The 26,551-nt window shown below is 44.2% G+C and overlaps 1 protein-coding gene across 8 annotated transcripts in view; it reads right to left on the reverse strand.

The window, feature by feature from the left end:
- The window catches only part of KCNMA1 (potassium calcium-activated channel subfamily M alpha 1), a 747,639-nt gene that overhangs the window by 131,258 nt on the left and 589,830 nt on the right, over window positions 1-26,551 (reverse strand). For all 8 annotated transcript variants that reach the window (XM_089897739.1, XM_030764574.2, XM_030764569.2 and 5 more), the window contains exons 16-18: window positions 20,802-20,870; window positions 11,511-11,597; window positions 4,940-5,016 (exon numbers count right to left, since the gene is read on the reverse strand). In XM_089897739.1, the coding sequence (XP_089753865.1) occupies window positions 4,940-5,016; window positions 11,511-11,597; window positions 20,802-20,870 (233 nt within the window). The remainder of the gene's footprint in view (window positions 1-4,939; window positions 5,017-11,510; window positions 11,598-20,801; window positions 20,871-26,551) is intronic.

The raw sequence follows: 26,551 nt of genomic DNA on the forward strand, positions 1-26,551 counted from the left end.
TCCAGGGCCGCTGGACTGGTCTACAGGTTGGGTCTCTTGTAGGTGAGTAAAGACGGATGCTCATCGCTGGTGCCGCTGAAAGCAGCACTGCTCTAAGTCACACACAGGAATACTGGCCTACAAGCTCCTCGTCAATTGCCACATCTTGCTGGGAGAGACGGTCCTATTCCTGGAGTAATTCAGGGGCTCAGAGACTTACATTTACTCGTTCTGGCTTCTACACAGCTCATTAATGAAATGGAATGTTCTCTTCAAGCCATCTTTCTCTTCCTTAAACAAGTAAATGGATCTTGCAAGATGCCTAACACCCATAGAGGAACTAGGTGTGTCCTAGTGGGTATTACTGAGGGAGAAATTTTATTTTAAAGCAAGGTGCTTCATAGACTATAGGAAATAATTACCACTGTAGAAATTACTTGTCTCCAGTAAGGCAATTTAGATACTTACAGTCCCAAAGCTGGGTGTCCAATTAATTCTCTCTCAAGCGCTTTCTCGTATAGAGAGGCACACATGGTGTAATAAATACATCACTCTCTCTATAAAATATCTCTACGCTTATATATAAAAATGTAGATTTTTACATATAAAGTACTGGTACATCTCATATATATCACAACACGGGAATATATATGTAGCATATGCGTTTCCGTCAGGATAGGGATTCAAGCTTAATAGCAGAGGAGACCAAGTATAATATATCAAAGGCAAGCATGACAATGAACCCCAATTGACGAAGCATCTAGAGCTAGTGGTAATTACCTCAGCTGACTCAGTGTCCCCTAAAGGTCCTGAGACAAGGCCTTCAAGAGAAACACTGTTGTTAAGGTCTTATTTTCAAGTGGAAAAATAAGACAGCGCCAGAAGCTGACAAGAGGCTGGCGGGGGTTGGGTGGGGGGAGGGAGGATGAACAGAGAGGGGTTCCCTGCTCGCAGGGTTCTCCAGCTCCAGGCTACTCTGCAGACCGAGTTGGGGCATGATGTCACTGCTACATGCAACATAAATACCAAAAGAAAAAAGAAACTGCAACTGCACAGAAAATAAAAGAAGTATCTCTTCTAGGGAAAGACAGGGGGAACTGGATTCCGGGCCGCTGGGAACCCGTTTTACTCACAATATGTCACTACCAGTGTGCAGTTAAAATAGAGTAGGGGCAGTATTCCAAGGCAGCAAAGGGAAAGGAAATAAACCAAAAATATGTCAATGATTAGAAGTTAAAGAAAATTCCTTCAAACACAGCAATTTAGACATGACTTGTCCCCTAGGAGCCCACCTTTTGGCAAATATTTAGAGGCTGGGGGAGAAAATGTAAATCATTAGACTGGGTTTGTTATACAGAAAAAGAAAATAGGTAAATAGTAGATTCTGAGAACTTGCTCCTTGGCCAGACAGCTGAGTTTGACTCTCTTCCTTGATGGAGAACTATGAAGAAATGGGAAAAAAATGCAAAAGTTAAACTATACTACCAGAGAATTTCCAAAAATGGAGTGTGCACACTTGATATTTCTCCAGATAGTATGACGCGAGATGTTTAAGGCTGTTGAATGAAGGTGAATGGGGAGGTTGGGGGCTGGGTGGAGGGTTATTTGGAAAGGGAAAAGCCAGGTTGGGAGGGGAGGGTTAGGAAACTGTAGACAAAGACCACTGAAGTCATCAGCTCTGCCCTCCCGGAAACTTATCATTCCAGGGTGAATTATTAATACCTGGCCTAACAGGTTTGGGCAGTTGACTATGGGTCAGCTGCCCTCTCCAACTTAGGGCACCAGGCAATGTGCATTCAAAGGCAGGAACCCCCCTGCCCCGCATTATTAATAATTCTAGCTCTACTTCTAACAAAAGTTTCTTTGCAACCAAAATCTATCTTCACCAATTTCCTAACCTGCCTGGTATGCCCTAGGACGTCCATGTTTAAGCATTCGTTTTATTCGAACCACAATTTACACATACACATCCGCAACCCACCCTCTGTAACACAGGCTATGACCTTTTAATGAGGAAGAATGATATTTGGACAATTCTGATTGCTATCAAACATTAACCTCACAGCCGAGGGCCTCTATGAGACAAGGAGCCCACGGAGGGGAGAGGGGTGCAGAGAGAGAGACCAAGGCCCTGTCACACTGGCTTGGCTTTGCAGAGACAGTCCTTTTGTAGCCATCTGTGCTGTGCAGGACGGGAGATCATTCGATTCACCAGCTGAACCAACGTTAAAGGTAATGAGGAGAGCAGAATTATTTCAAACAATTACGTGCCTCTCTCTCCAGGATGAAGTTAAAGTCAGCTGCCGTTTGTTTGCCTGGAACCAAGATGGAAAAATATCCTAGAGGCCAATCCTCATTTCTAGGGACTTAAAAATCAGTCTGCTGGGTTCTACTATAGATAGTGCCCTGTGAGGAACATTCCAGCATCAGAGCAGGAGTCAGAGATGCTCACTCTTCCTCCTGCCATTTCCACTCGTGCCTCCCTAGAGCCTGTTCTCTGTCCAGTCACCAGGGAGACCCTTTAAAATAAGAACTGATGATGTCATTAACTTGTTTAAACTCTTCCAATGGCTGTATTTATCGTAACACCAAAACCCCGTTTCTTCCCATGGCCCCGCCTGCCTTTTTGACCTCGTCTCCTACCACCCTCTCCCCAATCCCACCAGCCCCACCGGCCTTCCTGCCTTACCTCAAACACCACTAACTTATCCCTACCTTTGCCCTTGCTCTTCTGTCTACCTGGACTGAGTCTCAGCTTCAGTGTCACCTCTCAAAGGAGGTCTTCCAGACCTTTCTAGCTAAAGCAGCATCCCTACCAGGTCCCTCACACCCTCAGGCAGTCTCCTCTCCCTTCAGAGCACTTGTCTCTGTCTGAAGGCATTTAATTATTGCTGTGATCATTGCTTGCCTCCATTCACTAGAGTGAAGGCTTCAGGAGGGCAGGGCCTATCTCGTTCACTGCTCCATCCCTAGTACCCAGAATAGCGCCTTGCACAAAGAAGGCACTTGAACATATGTGAATGACTGATCGCCACGTGAAAGTAGGCTTGTCATTTCACTGATACCCCCACGGGGCCAGGTTCTCCGGCAAGTATCTGGTCAAGGGTTATGGGCCTCAATACTCTCCTACATTCCCCAACCCTCTCCACTACAAGTGTTTTCTGACATGGGTTCATCCTCTTGTATTTGTTACTCTCTCTCATGTACTTCTGCCTTGGGATGTTGTGTTCCTTCTGATGGAAGTGAGCTGGGTGATGCCTGGTCAGCTGAGCTGTGTTTCTGTGTTTCCAGATAACTGAGCTGGGCCGGGAGCACTGCCTGGTGAGAAGGGTCTTTTGAGTTACGGAGTTTGGGGTATTGGTTGGGGAGTGAGTTTGTTCTGTGCCTTTATAGGCCCTTGGACGCTCTTCCTGGTAGGTTGTCGCAACTGGAGAGTTCTTAGGCCCCAAGAAGTTAGAGGTTCCTGTCCTGACGTATGGATACTCATTTTGGTGAGGTGTCAGAGCTGGGTGGAGGGGGCCATGTGTGTTAAGTCAGTGGGGAAGGGGGAGCAGAACAGTGGACCTAAGCTGCCCCAAGCTTGGGAACCAGCCCAAGAAGACTTCTACAGAAACTGCTCTAGACCAAGAGTGTTTCTCTGGGTATTTGCCCACGAGGCTGAGGGGCTCCTCCGTGCTCCAGCAGAGTGGTGCTTACGTCTCACCGATTTTGTATTTCCTGTGCTCCCCTTTACGGCTTCTGTGAAAGCAGCTCTTGCTCTGGTCAGCGTACCTCAGGAATGGTGCTCTTCTGTCTGGTGTGTGCTTGAGAAAAAGTATTTTATGGGGTGATCCTTTATAGTTGGGTTCTTACTCATCAGACCCAATTTCACCCACCTTGACCTTCTCTCTTAGAAAAATGACTAGGGCACGGCACCAAGAGAAGCCTTCGGGTGAGCCTGAACCCCTGTCTGTTGGATCTATGTGACTCTCAGCAATCTCATCCTCCCATGAAACTTGGAGCCTCAGTTTCCTCTTTTTGTAAAATGGGATTAATAACACCATCTGCCAGATAACGCAGGGTTATGGGGAGGAGCAGCAAAAATAATGATCATAAAGAGCTTTGGAAACATTAAATCACCATGGGAAGGAAGGCATCACTATCGTGTTTTCTCCAGGGCTGTGAACAAATTCTATTAGGCAATGCAACATAACGACTGCAAACCTCACTTTAAGCCCTAGTTTTTCGAGAGCTCACCATCCACCATTCCTGATTTACCATATCTTTCTCAAGAAGTCCCAGTGGCAAGCTGCTTTGTAAGGAGTCTGAGACGATATGTCAGGAGCTATCAAGCCCAATCTAGTCTACCCCAAAGAGCGATGGTGTTTGAGGTTGGTCACCGGGGCAATGGCAAATAAAGCCCATTGGTGATGACCAAGTTCCTTCCTTGGGCCAGTCTGAGGATACCACAATTGAAAACTCTGGCCTTTGGTACCCAAACTGGCAGGAATCCCAAATGCAAAGAGAGTCAGCTCCCGTTTGGGAGACCGAATCCTCAGACCCAGTTTCCCGTCAGCCCTAGCACGGCCATCTTTACACTTGACAGCCTCCCATCCATCGGAAATCACTGTATGCAAAACCACTCCCTCCTCCAGGGCCTTGGCTGCCCTCCTTCTCATACACTGCATTTGCTCTGTTTGACTGGACACATCTACCTAGGCATCCCTTCAGAGTCAAGAAGCGGGGATTAGGCATGAGGCTCACGCCGAAGTGTTGATGGTGGTGATTTTCCATCCTCTGCTCTGATCAAGTGAGGACAGGTATTAATTTCATGTCTCTTTAAACTGCAGGGTGAAACATAAACGTATTCAAGAACCCTCTTGATGTTTAGTGTTTCTTTAAAAGGAAAAGGAGAAGGGAAATGAATTTGGGGAAAAAAGGAAGGAAAGAGGGAGGGAAGGGGGAAAGAAACACTACTTACGCCGTTTGCAGCCACATTTTTTTATTCTTTTGGGATCCGTGATGTCATCATGACAGGCCTTGCAGTAAAAAAATGCCCTGGAGGAAAAGAATGGAAAAACTGACACGATTCATAATCCACCCAAGTGAAATGAGGACCACATTTCCTCCACCATGGTGCCAAATTAATGAAACACGCCAGCACTAATTTCCTTTAATCTTCTGAAAGGTTTAGACGTTTACAGACGGAAATGTTTGTTGCGAGACCATTTATTTCAAACATAGGATTCTGCGATTTGAGTTAGTGCTTCTCTTCATAAACTTTTATTTGAAAAGGAGCTGGGAGAGAGATTGCTGACGTGACACACCACATCTGCTCGCTCCTCTTTCATTTTGGAGAACAGCTCTAAAGGCTGCTCGTCAGAACACATGGGCAACCAGCTCTGGGCCCTTGGCGGGAAGTTAAATACATCTCCGACATCCTCGCGGTCTGGTCAAATAGGTATTAAAGGGGCACGAGGGTGACATTCCTCAGTCAAATAAAAATATTAGCCTACTCACTTGGAAAGCACCTTCTCTTGTCAGCCAGAGCGAGAGAGGTTGAGGAGGAAGGTGGAAAGGGAAAGTCAAAGGGGCCCTCTGTCAAATTCCTTCTGGGGTATCATAGCCCGTATTTACTCCCATACCATCCAGGCCTGAGAACACATCACCACTGAAGGTTTTCTTCTTACTAAGGAGCACAGCTCATGTGACCCTTTGGATGGGGTGGGCAGAGGGTATTATAGGATTGGGCTGGATAGAAGGAGACCCAGAGGAAGCAACCAACAAGAAAATCCTCTCCTGTGACTCAAATGTTAATATATGATTACAAGGTCCATTGGCTGTGTCGGAGATATTCTGGATGAGACAAAACAAGGTCATTGGAGCCCTATTTATTTATTTATTTTTGGCTGTGTTGGGTCTTCGTTTCTGTGCAAGGGCTTTCTCTAGTTGTGGCGAGCGGGGGCCACTCTTCATCGCGGTGCGCGGGCCTCTCACTGTCGCGGCCTCTCTTGTTGCGGGGCACAGGCTCCAGACGCGCAGCCTCAGTGGTTTTGGTGCACGGGCCTAGTTGCTCCGCGGCATGTGGGACCTTCCCAGACCAGGGCTCGAACCCGTGTCCCCTGCACTGGCAGGCAGATTCTCAACCACTGCGCCACCAGGGAAGCCCCGGAGCACTATTTAAAATGCACAGGAATAGGGACTTCCCTGGTGGCACAGTGGTTGAGAATCTGCCTGCCAATGCAGGGGACACAGGTTCGATCCCTGGTCCGGGAAGGTCCCTCATGCCGTGGAGCAACTAAGCCCGTGTGCCACAACTACTGAGCCTGTGCTCTAGAGCCCATGCTCTGCAACAGGAGAAGCCACCGCAATGAGAAGCCCGCGCACCACAATGAAGAGTAGACCCCGCTCGCTGCAACTAGAGAAAGCCTGCGCCCAGCAACGAAGACCCAATGCAGCCAAAAATAAATACATTAATTAATTAATTAAAAATAAAGTGCACAGGAATAAATGGAACAAAATAAAATGCACAGGGCCTAGAAGAATCGCACTGGGGGCCTGTGTCCTTTCAAAACTGGGGGATACTGTGATAAAATTCATTGGAACAGCCCTCTGGATAAGGGCATTAACAAAATCCTTGGCTCACCACCTTCACCATTCCCAACATGCAACTGAATGCCAGGGATAAACATAGTCTTTCCTTGACCAGGGCTATAAAGAAATAAACACAATTCTTGACCATTTTATTCTTGGTTCCTTTTTGCTTTCTCACAGGACTTCACTTATGGCTGGCACTGGTTGGAAACCAACATTAAGACTCTGCGATCTGGGAGAGGTCTTGCAGACCTTGCAGTCAAAGTCCCTGGGACTCAGCGTCCTTCCTCATCTGTAAATTGAGGAGGTTGTTGTGACCTGCCCAAAGTCATTCTGTCTGGACCTTGGCCGATTCCAGGACTTCTAAATCCACGCCCAAAGTTCCTTCCACCCTATCAGCTCATCCACTACTTAAATGCCAGTTCTTATCCATCTTGCAAAAAAGGAAAGGTAGCTGACTGCTTGTCTGAGTGACAATGTGGCTAAGAACCCAATCAGTGATGACCTGCCCTGAAAGGGGAAGGACAGGAAAGGAGGAAGTGATTTTGCTTCCACTTCCTTTGGCCATTTTCTCCCCCATTTGATGCTATACATAATAATAATTGTAACAAAAATAACAGCTAGCTTTTATAGAGCACAGATTATAGGCCAGGAGCTATTCTAAGCATTTTATAAGCATTAACATATTTGATCCTCGGACAATCCTTTGAAGGAGATATCATTATCTCTGTTTTACAGATAAGGAGACTGAAGCACAGAGAGGTTAAGTGGCCTGCCCAAGGGCACACAGCTAGGAGTGGCAGAGCCAGGATTCAAATCCACACAGTCTAGTGCCAGAGTCCAAGGTCTTAACACGTCTTTACTAAAGAGATAGTGAGAGGATGAGTGAAGAGACTACCGAAAAGACAAAGTACGATTACTTCATGAATTAAAGCTGGGTTCTGAAAGTGAAATATTCGAAGGGCCGGACAGGTAAAGTTAATGAGTGGTGACCTAGAGACACCACCCCAGGCCCCCCAACTGAAGGGAGCAGAGTACCTAAGCTCCAGCTGATTTTTTGCCAAGTGGCACTTCTCTGCAGGCACCATTCTCTTCCCCATGCGTCTCTGCCTCTCATGCTCACCTGGCAAAGCCCCGCCCTACTGCACACCTGCACCCAAGCAGCTGAGCATTGCTGGGGAAAGGACACACCTCTCTGCTGACTGATCTCACTTGAAATCCATGGCTGTGGATTCTGGGGGCCTTTTCACACTCTTCGGGATGCCCCCCCACCCCCCCGTACCTTCTCCTCCCATGTCAATCCTCTCTGCCCTCCTCACCACTCCCTCTCCTCCCACCCCTTCTCCAAACAGCTGGTGACCTGGCCCCATGCAGCATCAAGACCATATCTGCATCCTGCAAGGCTGGCCTTTAGGATCTCCTTGTCCTCAGGTTCTCCTGTTGTTTGGCCAATGGGAGGGGACAGCAGGAGACTGGAGGGTGGTCGTGAAATGGTGGTAGTGCCATTTCTCTACTGAAGGACACGGCTCCCGCCAGGCAGCCTTTCCTTCACTACAATCTCTCTCTCCGGGTTCTGATAGCCCTCCTTCCCCTTGAGTCTGCAGATCCTGGGCTGAGAGTGGCTCCCCTCTGTTGCTAGCTCTGGGGTGCTTTGCCATCCCTTGTTAGTTTCCCTTAACTCTCTGCCCACAGCTTTATATGGTTCCTTCATAAAACTCTCCTCCCTTTTCCCATTTAAGTGTGTCATCTGTTTCTCGCCAGGACCCTCACTGATACAGCACCCAAATTTACATCTCCAGCCCTCACCTTTTCCCAGAATGCCAGAATCTCAGGTCCCGCTGGCTTTATGACATCTCCATGTGCATGTTTAGTATGTACTGCCTGCTTATCCTAGTCCAAATAGACTTCTTGATTTCCTACCACCTCAAACTTGCTCTTTCCCCAGTTTTCCCCATCTCAGTAAGATGGAGCCACCATCCCCCCAACTGCATAAGCTCCAAATCTAGGCTCCGTTTTTGATTTCTCTTCTTCCCCTCACTTCTTACATCCAGTTCATCAGTGGGTCCTACAGACTATCTAAAATATATCCTGAATTGCTCTTACTTCTCTCCACCTCCACTCACCAATCTAGCACAAGCTATCATGTCCCACCTGAACTAGTCCGTGAGTCTGTTGGCCTCCTCTCCCACCCTACTACGTCCTATCCTCTACCACGCAGATGGAAACACCTCCTAATAACACAAATCAGACTACATCACCCCCAGCTGAAAACCACCCATGACTCCATTTTATACTAACACAACCTCTGTAAGAAGTCCTATGGAAACGAGCTCCTGCCTTTCCCTCTAACCTCATCTAGCCCACTTTCTTCCCCTAGGTTCCCTGAACATGACAAAATTGTTCCCACCGTGTCTCCTCTTCCCTTCTGATCCCTGTATGATGGATTCTTTGCCCATCACCTCCATCTCTGCTCAAATCTTTCTCCCTCAGAGCAGCCGTCACTTACCTCCAATCTAAATCAGTGGCAGCTGCATTAATTCTTTGCGCCACGATTAAACAAAACTGCAGTTCTCTCCCCCGCAGAATGTGAGCCCATGAGAGCAGCATCTTCTCCCCACTGTTCACCACTGCCTCCCTGGCACCTAGTACAGAGTGGTCTCAGAAGTGAGTGACCTACACACATTTGATAAATGAAGGAGTATGAGAACGCTTGGAGGCTTTCACTCCTCTTTTCCTAAAACACTGCATCTGAAAGTTTCCCTGAGCTACAATCCATTAACTTTTTCCGTTGCCTTTTTACAGCAGAGGGTGCGAACCCAATACTAGATCATCATAATCTACTTTACCATTTTCACAAAACTTGTTTAGTTTCCTCCAAACCTCCGATGTCCTTTCTGTGGTTTCCTGCAGTCTTCCTCTATTCGAAATCCCCTAACTGACAGCATTTGCTCTTGACACATCACACACCATGGAAAATTACAGGCTGGTGTTGAGGCTGATTGTGTCAGCATGTATTTGTGAATACCATAAAGCACTGAAATGAGACATATTGCACTCCCTAATATAGGAGGTAATTTGTTTTTTGGACTGCCTGGTATTTGTGACATTCATTAGTGCGAGATGCAATGGGAAATAGAATTACACAAATGGGAGCTTCATATTATATTTGCTATCTGGGAGGTACATGTGATCGATGGTGCCGCTGTGCTCCCAGCCCCCATACGTGGTGCTGAGATGCTGTTTCCAGCTTTTGTGCCTCGCAGTTTGGACGGGGGCCCAACCTTCTCTCCCAGAAGACCTGGAGGGGCTTCAGTCTCATTTACCCTCACTTTCCTCTCTCAGGTGACCCCAGTTTCAGGGGTACTCCTGGAAAAGGTGAGGATCCAGGAACTAGACGAGGAGGTTTTCCTCTTCCACACCTGAATAATGGCAATCCTTTCCCCATTTCCAGAAGTAAATTTAAATCATTACATTCCTCAATCTCAAGGATATTTTTTTTGCTTCTGCACCCCATTTTTTCCTAAAAGCTTCTATAACTAGTATGGCGAGTTTGTGAGAGTGGGTGAAGAAGAAAATAAGTGTCAGTTATCAAATCTCATAAGTCTGTGCTCAGCGTGGCAGGCTCACCTCTTGGCAAATAAATAATTAAGAACATAAGCTCTGGAACGGGACTTCCTGGTTTTAAATCCTGACTTTACACTAGCAGTGCAGCTTTGGGCGGGTTAGTTAACCAACCTGTACCTCAGTTTCCTCGCATGTAAACGGGAATAGTAATGGTACCTGTCTGAGGTTGTCGAGAGGATTAAATGAGTTCATCAACACCTGGTACCTGGTTCGTAGAACAGCGCAGGTGCACGCTCAACTCTGCATAAGAATTTGCTAGTATTATTAAGTGTGGTCGAAAACGTGGGTTTTAGAAAAGGAAAGACCAGTTCTAATTGGGCTCTGCCACTTGCTTACGTGCTGCATGGCCTTGAACAAATCATTTGCCTCAATTTCACAGATGAGGAAACCAAAGCCTGAAGAGCTTTAGAAGACCTACCTCACCAGGTTATTTTGAGGAGTAGCATTAAAGAACACAGATCACCTAGCACAGGCCTGGCTTTGAGGAGGAGCTCACGGAATGAAGACAACAGGCTTATATAAAAGCGATAGATCTTGACAATTCATCATTTATTTAAAATATTTTATGTAACATTGTTGTTGAGCTGAGTGACCTGTCTGACCATCTGAGTCACATTTTCTACTAGTAAGTTTTTCCTAGTTCACAGGCTAGAATCAAATACAACAACAATTCCATGGTGTTCTGCAAAAAACCCTATGACTTCCTGGGCTGCTTTAAACAAGTTTGAGGATACTAATAAGAGTGTCATGAAACACTGAGGCCAGTGAAATCCTGGGCTGTACCTACAGAGGCTTAAGAAGTGAACCTGACAACTTCAGCCACTTACCTAGAAGGCCACCAATAAAAATACAGCCGGTTTAGTATTTCATCTGAAATTAATCCAAACCTTTTGAGATTCCATGTGGCACTTAAAGCAGAAAACGGTTAATTCTCGAGTAAATCTGCCTGGGTACTATTAAGTAAAAAGCACTAGACAAGGGGCCGGTTATCCTATGTTGTGTTGTTCTGGGTCATCAAGAATCAGGTTGATCACTTAGGCTCCCTGGGACTCACTTTCCTCCCCTGGAAAATGAAAGAGCAGGTATCTAGGGCCTCCTAGGTCTAAAATGTTATTATTCTAATTCAAAGGTGTGGAACTGACTGTGTGAAGAGGAATCCATGGAAGCATTTGAAAGCACAGTCTCTTTTTCCTAAGATTCAGCACCATCTGATGCCCACAGACATGTTAAGAAGCTTTGGGGTTAGGGCCCGGTACACACTGAAAGCATATCTCAGTGGATGGAGATACATATGTCTGAGCCAAAAAGGAAGGCAAGTGAAAATAAACTCTTACCTTTTAACTTCTTTGGCATCGCTTGCGATGAAAAATCCTAAAGTACCTTCTTGGATCTTAAGGTGGTTTCCAGGATTAATTAAGATACTGCTCAGTGAACAAAAACAAACAAAGAAGACATAGTTATGAGGTCGTGTTCTGAAGAAGAAAACCTTGAAGGCTACACCGTACTGTTAACTTTATAGGGGGCCCACTAGTCTAATGCTTTCCCCAAAGATTTTGTCTACAGCCTGACATCCACTGTCCCACACATTTAATTGGATAACGCCATCATAAAGGTCTGCTGCCCAGTTCCCAGGTTGGCGTACTCCCAGTTGCAGATATCAAAGCAAATCCATGTTTTAGGGCCAGGTTTGTACAATGGGATTGCCATGGGCTTCTGATTTGAAGCAAAGTTCCTAATAATATATCCTTTTGGAAACTGCTGTTGACAGTCAATGTTGAGTGTTATTGGTCTAATAGAGCTACGGCTACACTAATTTTCCATTAGATGACAGAGCATTAATGGGACCCCTATATGCATACAGAAACATACAAATATGCACAACACATACTACTGCAGGGAATGGTACGGGACACCTGTAACCAATGCAGAAGCCAACAGAACATCTGCATGACATTGACAAGGACATGGAAGTGGATTCCATGTGCAGCCTAGGTAGAAAGAATTGGACCTACCCTAACGATGAGAAAGAAAAATGCCAGCAGTTGGAAATACTTAATGATTCCAGTCTGCTGTTTACAAAGATGTATGGGAGTGTTTGATTAAGGTATGTGTCTAGTATATCCTCATTGGGGCCAACCGTAATTAGAAAACGAATGCAAATTATCCCTAAAAAAACTTCCCCTGTGGGGAAGTATGAACCTAAATATACCCTGTCCTGTTTCAAAGTGGTATAAATAGATTAGCTGACCAACTTGTGTTTGGACTGACAGAAGAGATAAATGTATCCTAATCTAATAAATGGATGAAACAAGCAAGTTTAATTGTCTTCAGATCAAAAGCAGAATACAGGGCTATCTTACACAGAGACTGAGATGAGGCTTTGGGCTTAATGGACATGGAATTGAGGCATTGTAAATGCAGCACCAGATACGACAGAGGTACTCTTTGATCTGAAAAGCTGGTGTTTAAGGTAATAGATGTTTGGAATCAGGCTAAAGGAAGTCCTCAACTGTCTAAAACAATCAAAACAGAGAATGGTATTTAACGTGTAATCTTTTACTGCTGGTAAAACCATTACCAAAAAGTGCCGTGGCCAACACAGTGATGTGTCTGTAGCAAGACAGGAAGGACGCAGATGAACCTTTGTTCTGTTCGGAGAACTCACAGCAGATCATTACTGCAAAATGTCTGTGGTCACAAGAAGTTCCATCATTACCCATAACAAGACCTGACAGGGGGAAACCAATCCTGTGACATGGTTGTGATTAACACTAAATAATAGCAAGAGTCCATGAAGATTTGAGTGTTCTGCCCTAGAAACACAGACAACAGTGAGATTCCCCGCCAGTCAGGAGGCAGCAGGCCATGCTAACAGCACAGCTTGCGATGGGCAGAAGCTCCATACAGGCACCTCCCAATCACCCCTACAACACCTCTTCACCTTGGTTTAAGAGCCCTCTGACTTTTCAGGATCATGGGAGGAAAAGGGTCAGAGTTTTTTCACAGTTTAGATGGATCCCTTTTTCAAATCCGAGTAAGTGGAATGTTGTAGAAAGGCAGGATGCTGGATTTTGCACTTTCCTACCCCCTTGCCTGCATGGCAGTTCTCCTGTGCCCTGGTTCTGCAATCAGAAATTAAGCCCAAATTCCAGCCCTGCCATTCAGTAGCTGTCTGACTTTGGGCAAGGTACTGAATCTTCCTAGAACTCAATTACCTCACCTATGAGATGGAGATGAAGATAAGCACAGTCTTTTTTCAGAGGATTAAGGGAGATGATGCACAGAAAGCTCAATGCATATTAGTGATTATTTTTATTATTTATTATTGCAAAAAATGCCCCCCAAATGCCCAAATTATCACTTTAGCTGGCCCCATGGAATGGAACACAGGACTTCTTATCAAAATACCCTGTCTATAACGAGATAAAAAATTACAGGGTGAAGAACTACACACTCCAGAATAATATACAGGGGCATACATGAAAAGTTCTGGGTTCTTCTGGAGTTTAAAGGAACTAATTCCTTAAAGTTGGATAAGCCTACATTTTGATGTGTATTCATATAAGGGTGTAAAAAAAAGCTTCTGAGTGAAAAAAAATCCTACCATGATTTTAACAATGCAATTCAAAAGAGGAAATTTGACACTCATCAATGTCTTGGTGACATATATGTGCAAAACAAGCCTCGCACAGAACCCTGTTTCCCTGTTTTACATCATACGCTTCATTAATTGCACTCCAGTGATCAAGCCCATTGTGTCATGGTTCCCATCAATGGAAAGTTTCTTTTCATTTCCTTTGTTCTTTAGCAATAGTGAATAAGAATTGGCATACAGTGCGAATTTGGGACTGTCATTCCGGAGATGGCAGGTTGAGATAATTTATTACAGTCTTCAAGCGTTGCTTTAGTCAAGTTAGCGTGGTGGAGGGGAAAGATTCTGGGCACTGACGTAGAGCAGATTTGTGTTCAAATCTCAGTTTCGCTGCCGTTAAGGGAGCAGGTGCCTGTGTCGGGCAGCCGAGCTCAGGTCCTGGCCTTGGGCATGTACCTGCCGATAAACCTCACTCTCCTCATCTGTAAAATGGGGTGAATAATCACTAGCTTAAAGTGTCACTAAGAGAAGTAAAGTACATACTATGTGCAGAGTGAGGGCCACATAGTAGGTTCTTAACACACGGTCCCTATTACTAGTAAGCCAGGTAATTACAACAACTAAACAAGAGATAGATGATCTCTCACTGCATCACAGCTCTCATTTTGTCTTTGGTGCTAATAAACTACCTAGGAGGCATCCCAGTGGCATCGAAAGACCTCTGTATCGACCACAGTATCTGAAACATTTTATCTCCACGCCACATCTGGAGATGGGCTCATTTGGACTGCCTATTGGTTGCACAGTGGAGTATCTCTCTGTTCTTTAAACCTTATGGCTGATTGTTAAGGTACCGAAAGCACCTCCAAAGACATCAGTGACCGTGGGATTTCAGGATGCCCTCTAGTTCTCTTCTGGACATGGGGGAGAGGCTTTACATCATCTCTATGTAATGATGTGAGGCTGAATCATTTGCAGTATACCGATCAGGCTAAGGCAGCCTTCTGGGCAGGAACTGAAAGGCTGAGGTCAGCTCTCGAGAACAATGAAGGAAAGACATCTAGATACATCAGGAAGCTCGTTGTGCTGGATCCCACTCACAGATTTAAGGGTTTGGTAAAGAAGCAGGTGCCCCTGATTTCAGGGGACCTTTGCATATAATACTTCCTGTGTAAGGGTACTAAGTTTCAAAGTCTCTCTGAGGAAATATGTTACTCTTTTTGATATTTTAGACATTGAGTCTTCTATCCACATTCCAAATCTAGAAAGTTTAAATAGAGTAAATCCTCCTCTCTTTCAAAATATAAAAAGATAAGGATCCTAGACAGAAGTAACTTTTTTTCCTGCCAAATGCCTGCTACCCTTAGAATATGTTATTGACCTTCTAATGGGAATATGTAAATCTTGCCAAAGACCTTTGATCTCAAAAGACTATCCAATGTTAAGTTTGTTTGGCTCCTACAGCTGCCAAAAGTCTCCCTCCTTGTGCCTCACTTTAAATCAGGCTTTTGCTCCCATTTTGTCTAATTCACTAGCTTATCAGAGATAAACTTCAAGATGTGTCATGTGAAGAATCAAGAAAATCTCTAAGGAAAAAGTCCATATATCAATTAGCAGAATTCCAATGGGGACATCTTCTTGGCAGGGGTGAACTTTCTCTCATCGAGGAACTATAAATTATCCTCTTTCTTTTATGACCTTGTTAATTTCAACTGAAAACATTCAGTAACAGCTGGAGGCAAAGGGCTGGTGTGGTCCCTTCCCCAAGGATTCTTGCTCTCTCTCTTTTTATCCTTTGCTCTCAAACTAGTTATGTATCTAGACTTATTCTTTGGCCCCTTATCCACTCTATGAAACAAAGATGTATTTTCTGTAGGGAACCCATAGTTAAGTAAAAGAGTGAAAAACATAATCCTATTTTATTTACTTTTGTAAACAAGTTTCTCATAGCAGCCACTTTAGAGCCCTGAATGCAACAGGCACATTTCAACTATCTGTTGAACAAATGAAAACCATAAGCAGTGGTCTCAGTTCCAAAAGTGTCTTCTTTCCCGCTCTAATAAAGAGAAACGTAGTCACAGCTGTTCTTTCAAAGAGCAAGCTGCAACTCTTACCAGTCGGGCCTATCAAAGGAGTGACCACACCTCTTCTAGGGGGTTGGCAAATGAGCTAAGAATCTCCCAGGTGCATTAAGTATAAATATGTAAATATACAGAGATATAAACGGCAGGTCCCTTGGGGAGGTGGAACAATTGATTTCAATACTGAAGACAACCACTCACTTAGAAACTGAAATATCTGTTCCTAAATATGAAATACATTCACATGAAACTGCTGGCAGGGCTCTCAGTCTAACAGGGAAACATCCCGTCGGGTTCCTCCGGGAAGGGAGCTCCAGCTCACAAGCTGCAACTCATTTCATGGTGTCTCTCTTGCTGAACGTTGGTCAGGTTGGAGATTTGGGGCTTGATGGGGCAAAATGATGTATTCCCTTTCTCCACCACTTATGCATAACAACTGGGAAACATCTAGTTATCCCTTCTTCAATCACCATAAACTTTACTTGTTTGCTGCTTTTGGAGACAACCAAGGATCAGTAATTCAACGGAAACAGATATTTTTTTAAAGGAAACTTTTACCCATTATGGATAAATATGACAGGTGCATATTTCTCTCCTCCCCACCCCCCAATTTTGATAGGTGTAGCGTACCATTCCCTGAGCAATTACAAAAATATCACTCACATGAGAAGATAGTTTGTGCTTGATAACATGGTAATTATATCTGTGTCTAGCAAGCTAATGGGACTTCATTAACTAGAACAAGAAGATAAGAACCATCTAGAGCTTCAGCTCATGCTGTGCCCAGATGAAGCATGCCACTGGGAAGTGGCCTTTCTGACCACACAAGGTCAGAGATGATTGCTATTGCGTGGGACTCTGTTTGACCCAATTGGTGCCCTGCAGTTTATGGGCTGTGCTAGGGCACAGCCTACAGAAACCCCAAAGCTCAAATCTTACTGCCTTTCTGACACTTTTCATTGCATTACTTCTGTGCTTTAAAATATGTTCTGCTGGAGTCCCACACAACTAGACACACGCGCTTTTCTTACAGAAGATACGTAAGAGCGCAGTGTGTAGTCTATGCTTCAATATATTTGAGCCCAATTCACTGACACAGAGACAGCATAATAAAGATTGCTCCCAGTTGGTCACACTCAAATGACTGCCACTGTGGTCTGCCAATGACAGGGGCAAGGACTTGTTTAGCCTGAATCCATCTCAATCATTTTAGAAATGGCATTTTAATATCTATTTTGCACATAAGGAAAAGAGTAGCCACATGGGATGGGGAAGAGAGTTCATTTGGGAAGGACCATGCTGGATATTTGGTTCTGGGAGCAAGCCATGTCACTTTCTGATACGCTTCAGGACAAGTCATGCCTACATCACATGCCTTCACCACAAGATAAAAGCTCTCAAAGACCAAAAGCCAACAGCAGAGGTGCAACCACTGTGGACCTTTGAAGATGCAAAGTGTTGCAGTAACTTCTCGCAGTTGGATCATATCAATAATACCAAACTGACAGGAAGCCACCTCTACTCGAGAAAATCACAGAAGAATCTGACTTCGGAAAGAGTTCCAGACAAATACACACACACACACACACACACACACAATTACAAACACAAACACATGACAGTGATTACAATCACAGAGCAAAACAACTCTAGAGAAGATGAACGAGTAGGCATCTCAATAGTATGTTTTCGACAGTACTGTCTTCGAGAAAACGACATTGGAAATATTAACCCAAAAAGTTGAAAAAAAATCTATCGATGAGGATTTGGTCATGCTTCATGCAACATAAAACAGCAGCAAAACAGGGTGAGGTCACATGGTGAAAGTTGAGATACTTCATATTAAGAAATATGCCCAAACACACTGGGAAGAAAGAAAGCCATGGTGAGTTCATCTCAATAAACAGTACTCATTCAGTAAATCAAATGTGATGATCTGGAGATGCAGTAGCAGTGTTCTAAGTCTGTACTGAGTACTGGCCCAGAGAGAAAGTACGCCAAATGTTATCATCAAAATCAGCATAATAAGGAAAAAGAGTTAAGTGTAAGGGCTTGGTCTCTGTTTTGTGGATAAAAGGACACAAATTCGGCTCTACAAACTGGAAACCCGACACAGGGCAGAGGAGGTCACTGGGAACGTGGATGTGGTATGCAGACAAATGGCACCAAGACACATGAGGATAGGACAGAAACAGACACCAAGGGCTGGAGAGAAGCGTCCTCCTTTGTCAACTCTAATAGCATTTGTTCCCATCGGTGGTGCCATGACTGAAAACAGGATTGGGCCTCTGTTTTTGTGTAGGTTTCCTGCAAAGAAGTTAGTGCGCCATCCAAAAGAATCAACAAATCAAACAAGAAAAGCAATATGCTACTTTCAATTTTTATGGACTCTGGTTGGAGAGAGGTTTGTATATAAAAATACATATATATACATATATATGTATCTACTAGACAAGGGAATGAGATTATATATACATATACACATATATGTATAATCTCTGTCTTCCTGAATTCTTGGCAAAGGGTTAGTCCTGTGGTTAGACGTGAAGACGGAGGGTGGAAGTTGGGAGGAAAGTTAACGAAGAGAGCATACCGCTTTCGGCTTCTGCAAAACGACAAGAAAAGAATTGAAAATCAAACAATTGGATAATAAATTGACTGACACCAGAAGGATAGAAGGAATAAAACCTTTGTTTCAAATTATCTGAAGGATGTGTGTGAAAACAAGGTTTTTCAACAAAGCATGGAAACAGTATCATGGGATAACAGCAACAGAGGAGGCAGTTCACACAGGTCGGAGGCACGGGGTGGGCGTGGAAAAGAGAAGCAGGGTTCTCCGAATTTTCACACCCGATCACTTAGGAAATGGGAGAGGAAGGGAAATGGGACATTTTTAAATGAAAAACAAAATCAAAACTATTATCTCAGGAAGGTCAGAAACTCAGTTCTTTTTAACACGGATATTGTGTGCGAGTCCTGTGTTTTCTCGGAGGCACGATCCACATTCCCTCCAGCACACCTTTTTCCAAAAGAACCAATGTGCTTCCACACTGAGACCAAGCCACGTTTGAGGATTAAAGCTGGTAGCTGCACACAGAAAGCCAAAACCAAGCCAAACAAGTTCTTTCCTCCCTTTTCTGAAGAAGGAAATTTGAAAAAACTATCTGTATGTATAAATCCGGCTTCGGTGAAAACATCTCAGACTGGTGAATTAATGGGAACATCCATCAAAGAAAAGATTGTGTCTTCAGAGAAAGCTCTGAGTTATTTTTCTTAGAATGGTGACAGTGGATTCACACCGAACCATGAACAGCCTTTCTCTCTCCCTCCTCGTGACCAAAAGGTGGCAGGTGGAAGACGGCTGGTCAAGGTTCAGGGTGCAGTCCCCTGCCATGAAATTATTCCAGCATGGTGGAGAAGCGCTATTCAGGATCACTTGCATCGTGACTTTTTTTTTTTTTTTTTTTTAAAGAGATGCACAGAAGTGATAAAAAGAGAACACTGAATTACACAAAGATTTACTGGCTTGGCAACATGAAGAATATCATTTGCAGAAACCCAGGATACACATTTCCCCTACACAGGTGCAGGTGTGTATTGGCAACAACATGGGCAAGCCACAATCCCAGAAACATCCACCTTATCTGTCGAACGGCAAAGAGCCAAGGACTCTTGGGTTCTTTGCAAATAATATTTTTCACTTTGCCACAACAGAGAAGGAAAGTGTGTATCTGCGTAAATAGTTGTTAACGGCTACAACCATGGTCTACCATGTGGCCACCAAATCTACCATTTTGTCTTCCTTTTGGTTGATTTGGAGTTTCAGAATAGTTTAACATGTGATCAGACTGACTTTGTGAGCAATCTGATCTGGTGGTTAAGGTAACAGAGAACATTGGAATGACTGGCTTACAATCCAGCGTTTGTTTGGTGTTTTGTTGGTCATAGAGACACGGACTGCACATTTGGGGCTTTACTGAGTCATTCACCAGGATAATGAAAACTCCTTAAATGATGATAGCAGGAACCTTCTAGTCTTGCCCTGCACTCTGCTCAGTTATTAAGGCGTATGTTGGAGGGTATCTGCGCCCTTCCCCTGGGCACCTAAAGGAAGACTTTTTAGCATAGCTAGGAAAAAAGCATGGTTGTCCTTTCAGAGGACACAAGCCTGAGCATTTCTCAGTGAGCTCTCTTCCAAAACTATTGATAAGAACCGGGGAGCAAAAATCATCTCTCTTATGTCTGTAATGCATACGGTACTCCGACAAAATTCCTTGTTGATGCAACGCTTCCTTCTTTCAGCGCAAACTCATATATTGACTGGGGTGTTATCTATTTCGACCAGACCCAGTCCCTCGTCAGTCTGATTTGCACATAATTAAGCGCAAAATAAATAAAGAGGGCTCCTGCCTCCAAGCCCTGCTCTCCTGGCTAATTTACATGTAGCTGATATTCATGCCACATGGATTTCAGTTGCACTGGGAGAGAAACATATGGTACACAATAGGCTGCCTGTAATTTGGCTATCAAGAGAGCTGGAAACTCCCATCACGACTCTGCCCCATGCCTGCTATGAAGGAGGCCAGAGTCCACCTGCTTTTTGATCACAGCAGTAAAAATGGGTTTAAGGACAGGGTCTGTCCCTGGTTTTATACTTAGAGGGTGAAAAGTGTAAGTTGGCATGATGGGTTAGAGATCTGGATGCCTCATCCCTTTCCCCCGGAAAAATACTCTTTGGGTGCCCAGTGGGGCCTGGGATGCCAGCAGTGTCTGGGATAGAAGCGGCAATGTCTACCTGAACACACCTTGAAATGTGCCTTCGAGTCAGAGAGGTGCTGCATTAGGCTTCCAAACAAATAAATAATGCGTAAGAAAGAAGTGGACTGAGCGTTCCCGGGCCGCACTCTTACCATCGTGAACGTCAGCCAGCCGCTGGGTCACGGCAAACTTACCGGCTCTCTCGGTTGGCGGACTTGTACTCGATAGCTATCATCAGAAGCTTGAGCTTCACAAAGCACAGCCTGCAGTGAGACGGAGAAACGCCGCAGTCAGTGCTTCAGGGCGGCCAGAGCCACAGAACTGACACTGTTACGAGCCTTCCATCTCCTGATGCGGCCATTACCCAAGGGACCCGCATTCTACAGTCACTGTGCCAGAGGGAGGGGGATGTGAGCCACACCTCCCCGTCCTCCCCATTAAACTTGATTTCTCACAAGTGATAAGGGGCTGAATGTTCAAAGTGCAAACTGCACTCAGGTCTGGATGTCTAGACACAGACCTGAAGCAGGGATCTGTGCCTGGGGATTTATGCTGGGCCAGATTCATTAGTCACTCGGTTGGGTAGTAAAAATGTGAACTGCAGGGGGAGGGAGGTATTTGGAGCAGCTGGCCCTGTTATCTGGATTCCGTTTCGGTCTTCTGTACAAATGGCTCACACTGTTGTTCTGAGCAGACCCCTGTGCGCTCGGAATGATGGTCATAATCCTTAGCCTCCGCGATGGTAAGAATCCCAGCACATGACGACGGCACTGTTACTCCTGGCTCCATCCAAGCTGTCTCACCGCATCTGCCCAGCAATGAGAGGATCTGGGCAAAGAGCTTTCTAGGGAGTGGAAACAGCCAGTGCAAGGGCCCTTAGGTAGGAAGGAAGTCGGGGTGTTTGGGGACCAGCGTACAGGCCAGCGAGCCCGCTGTTGAGTATGCGAAGTCGAGAGGGACCGTGATTAGGTCAGGGAACTAGGTGGAAACAAGATCATGAAGACTGTGCCGGCTACAACAAGGAATCTGCGGCTTATTCTAAGTGGACTGGGAGTCTCTGGGTTGCTTCTAAATAGAAAAGTGACACAATCAGATGCGCTGGACCCGTGTATGTGTTGCTTGCAGGTAAGGTGGTGGTGAAGGCCTCAAGCTCTGCAATGGGAATAAGACCGATAGCTCATTCCTGCCTGGGAGGCCATGATCCCCTGTATTGCTGTAAACAGACAGTCAGATTTCAAAGGACCACTTCCATCCAGGCGTATCTGGGCTCTCCCAGTGATTTGCACATTTTCTGATTCCTGCCAGCAGACTCTAATGACCTGGGTTTTGTGGTGATTATGCAGTTTGCTGAAACACCAACCCACGTACCCAACTACAGCTGGAAAAATGCTCTTCTTAATTTATGTTCCATAGAGCACCGCTAACACATACCCTTTACGGGGCTGTTACCTCCGGAGCTTAAATTGTTTAAAATATCAGGTGGCTTATGCAATATTTGTTGAAACAAATTACCTGATTAAGTAACCACTTTCTAATGTAAATAACAACTAAGTGCCAAACTCAAGGAGAAGGCTGATCTTAACTTAGCATTGATCATGAAGATGTTGATTTGCTGAAATCCTATGAGCAATGGCCACTCCGATTTGGGATTCTGGTGGTTCATGGGATCCAGGATCTTAATTGCTTTAATGATCTGACCCTATTGGTGAGAAGGGAAGAAACAATTCAAAGTAATGGTGGATTATGTCTTCCTAGCTACTACGATATCATTTACCACTTAGATATAAAAAGAAAGACGCTTCCTAACTCAGAAAAGTCAATAAAATCTACATGGCCTTGGGCATATTCCTTACCTAGCACAGGGCGGACCAGCTGATCTGAGCCCTCTTTTGTAACTTTCAAATCAATATCTAAAATTTTTCTACATGGGCTTATAGAAGCCTCTTTTTAAGAATGCTCTGACCTAAAACAAGCCTTTGTTCACTGGCCAAAGGGACTAAGAAGAGAGGGACAGAGTGATGTAAACAAAGTGATCACAGGCAGACCTTGGAGATATTGTGAGTTTGGTCGAGGCCACCACAATAAAGCAATTATCACAATAAAACAAGTAAGGTGAAGTTTTTGGTTTCTCAGTGCATATAAAAGTTATGTTTACACTGTAGTCTATTAGTGTGCAACAGCATTATGTCAAAAAAATCAGTGAACACACCTTAATTAAAAAATACTCTATTGCTGAAAAAAACCCAAAACAATTACAATAGTAACATCAAAGATCACTGATCACAGATCACCATAACAAATACAGTAATCATGAAAAAGTTTGAAATATTGTGAGAATTACCAAAATGTGACACAGAGACATGAAGTGAGTAAATACTGTTGGAAAAATGGCACTGATAGTGTTGCCTGAACAGGGTTGCCACAAACATTCAATTTGTAAAAAAAAAAATAAAAATAAAAATGCAGTATCTGCAAAGTGCAAAAAAGTCAAGTGTAATAAAAAGAGGTATGCCGGTACATGCAAACAGTGCCACAACCATAGATTTTCAGACTCAGGCACTTCAAGACTGGCTGGTCCTGCCCTTCTCGTACAGAAAACAAACTGAGGTCCAAAGAAGGAAAAGCGACTTGTTCAAGGTTAAATGGCCTTTATGGAGAAAAGCCAAAAGTGGAAATCAAACAACTTGTTCAAGGTTAAACAATTTTCATGTAGAAATGTCAAAAGTGGAAATCAAGTCTCTAGGCAGTATGCTACACAGATGCTTCTTATAAAAGCAAAGGAAATGAAGAGGTTGCCAGAAACCCAACATGCAGACATGCTCTGTTTGGTCAGTACAGCATTTAAGAAAAAAAAAAAAAATCTAGAATTAGGTACCAACAGGTGATTTCATATAAAAGTGAGCTTTTCAGCTTTCCTTGATAAATCAGATATGGCCATACTGGAGCCACATTCCATATGGCTAAAAGGGACTGGACCTTCAAAGCAATTACCCCTCTGGGTGGGACACGTGCTCTCCAAAGTGCCACAGTCTCGACTACCCCCTACTGTCTCGGACCTCCTCATTCTAATTCTTTGTTGCTAACTGCCTGCCCCCTATGGGCATCTAAGCTATTACTCCTTACTCCAGTTGAGTATCCCTCTGGACGTCTGCGAAGTACAAATCTTGAGTAATTTACAATTTACACCGGAAACAGAACTACGTCTCTCCCTGTTTAAAATCACAGGTTTTCCTGAGTTCCTGCCACAGAGAACTGGCGAAGGTCAGGGTGCTGGGCTTAAGGCTGCAGCTCAGGCACAGCCTCTGTTGTGCTTCTGGGGGGAAGGGCAGATCAAGGTGAGTAAACAGGGAGTGGGTACGGTGGGGTGTGGTAATTACTTGTTTACTTGCCTCTCTGCCCTCTACACTGAGCTTCTTCAGGGCAAGATGTATGCTTGTCTCGCTGGTAGTTTGCAAAATGCAAAGAGTAAGCTTTCAGTAAATGCTGATTAACTAAATGTATGAAAGAATGGGGAGCAGACTCTCATGAGTTGCTAGAATTATCCACAACAGATAAAGTGGTAAACTAGGAAAGTCTAGTTTAGGCAGAGAAAGCTTGGAAGTGAGCTAGCATCGTGAAACGAGATGCTTTTTAACTTGGTGGATAGAAGCAGACAGATAGGAAAAGAAGGGCAGAGAAGGGAATAATAGCAGTGACATGCTCTGGGAATCTAATGTTTGCTTTCAATCCGCTATGACATGAGGTAAGTACAATTCTAAGATACAGACAGCGATTTCTCCTTGGAACCCTCTGCAGATCCTGTTACAAAGGATGTGCCTTTGGACTACTTAGAATTGATGTCCTGAAATTAAATATTTACTTGCATCATTTACACCATTTTTCTGGTAAAGCAAAACGGGTTTTGCTCATCCAATCCTTAAAGTTATTCTTATGGCTTAAACATACACAGACCTGGGGTGGGAAAGAGAAAGGAGGCTTAGCATGAGGTAGAGTATAAGAGAGAAACAAGGTAGCTTCCACAATGTGATAAACAGGATGAAATCAGCCATAAGTTAGCAAGAATTTAATTCCTGGTTTCTAAAATAAAATGTCCCAGTATGTCCAATGCCGGAAGTTGCCACTTGTTGCAAAAATAATTACGGGAGAATAGAAATGACTTCTTCTTTCAAGGAAAAAAAAAAAGTTAGATTGCTTTCTTGATAATTATTAAGTAGAGGTCTACCAAATTTGACATTATACAAAGCCCTCTTTTTTTTTCCTTACTGCCAGCATCATCTGTTAACTACAGTAGTTTCAACCCAAATGTTCCTGAACAAAGGCTCTTAAGAATTAGAGTCCGACTGTTTCTACCTGCCCAGAGGGAAATAAATGATTCTTCCTATTAAATCAGCCCCCTTGACTAGAAAGATTGCTTGCTGGTGTGAATTAAGCATAGAAACCTGTCGTGGAGTTTGCACCTTCTAATGTGTTCAGGAAGGGTATGCAAAGGTGTGGTTTGGGGCTGACTCACCTAGGAGTGAAGGGGCAAGGACAGAAGAGGCAGCTTTCACTGTGCCCCCCAAAACCCAGGTCCACCCCAAAGCGCCAGCCCCTCTTCAGTTGTCCAGAGGGACCCTGGGAATGTCAGGCTGATACATGTAACCAGAGTAGATGAGGATGTAAATACTGCACATTGGGGAACCAGATCTTTAGGATCTAGGGGCTAAAATGAAAAGAAGATCCACATTTAGGAGCTTTGATTTAAAATGATAGGCTCTCAAAATGGAAACATCTAGTTAAAGAAAACTCGAACCAGCGGGATTTGTAAGACTCAGCACCAGGAAAATGGAAGTGATTTAAAATGCCCATGAAAATGTTGTTCAGATTTCCCAGCAGCTTTCATAGAGGTGGAGTGGGAAGGCTTCACAACACCCTCACCTTCGAACCCTCACGATATCGCCACTCTCATAATATCTCCACTAGCACACCTAAGACACTTGAATTTAAATATAATTACATTCTTTCAGATGGACAGTTAACATTTGCCTAAAATGTCAGAAAATGCATTTTTTTACAAAGCTTTGCTATTATTATTAATCAGAAATATAAAATGTAAACTGTGTGTTTGCTATGTGTACCCAGCATCAAGTGAAGCCCCAGTATTTCCTACTGGACTGCCGCCTGACCCCTCCTGTAGAGAATTCTAGAATTGCCACTACCTCTGTAGCCTTCAGTTAAGGGTTTTAATAGATTTTATGGCCACTGGTTTATTCACATGTGGCAGGATTATCGGTCACCTTCTGAATCCCTGTAACAGAAGTAATCATAAACGTTGTATTCCTATCTGTGTTCATATATGCTCAGTCCCAATTACAATACCCCCAAATAATTGGAGGAATAGGGCCAGTTCTTTGAGGAAAAATATGTTTTCAAGATGAGACTCAAGCCTCTCCATAAATTCTCATAAAATGTTCATTTCTGCAGCCTGGCTAAATAAATCTACCATATAACAATAGAATCTGCTGATTTCTTCCTGCTCCATGTTCAAATTCGGATGCCTTTCTCTAAGAACTACTGATTTCACAGAACTCAAGTTAAACTAGCTGTAGCTTTCACTGGGCAAGAGACCCAGCTTTCTCTAGGCAGCCTTAAATTTAAGTTTCCTCAAGCGGCTTCCCTGGAAAGATCGGTCCATGCCAAACAACACAGGAGAAGAGCGTGATTTTCTCAATGTTAGGGCCCTGAATGCGGGTGGATGGGGGGAAGCAGAACCATGCCCTGCAGACCCCACACTGTCTAAACCAGCACAGAAGCATCCAGGCTTGCATTTGGGCTGGAGGGCAGAACTCCTGCCCTTTAGCGTAGGGAAGATCTGGTCAGAGTTCCTCAAGCTACCTAGGCATTAAATACTCCACATCAAATCTGAATTGTAACAGCTGGAGGGGGACACAGAGACACGCAGTAT

Source organism: Delphinapterus leucas, chromosome 16 (assembly GCF_059928025.1).
Source record: "Delphinapterus leucas isolate spDelLeu-1000000601 "Yukka" chromosome 16, BTC_Dleu_Yukka2, whole genome shotgun sequence".
In the NCBI taxonomy this organism is placed as follows: Eukaryota; Metazoa; Chordata; class Mammalia; order Artiodactyla; family Monodontidae; genus Delphinapterus; species Delphinapterus leucas.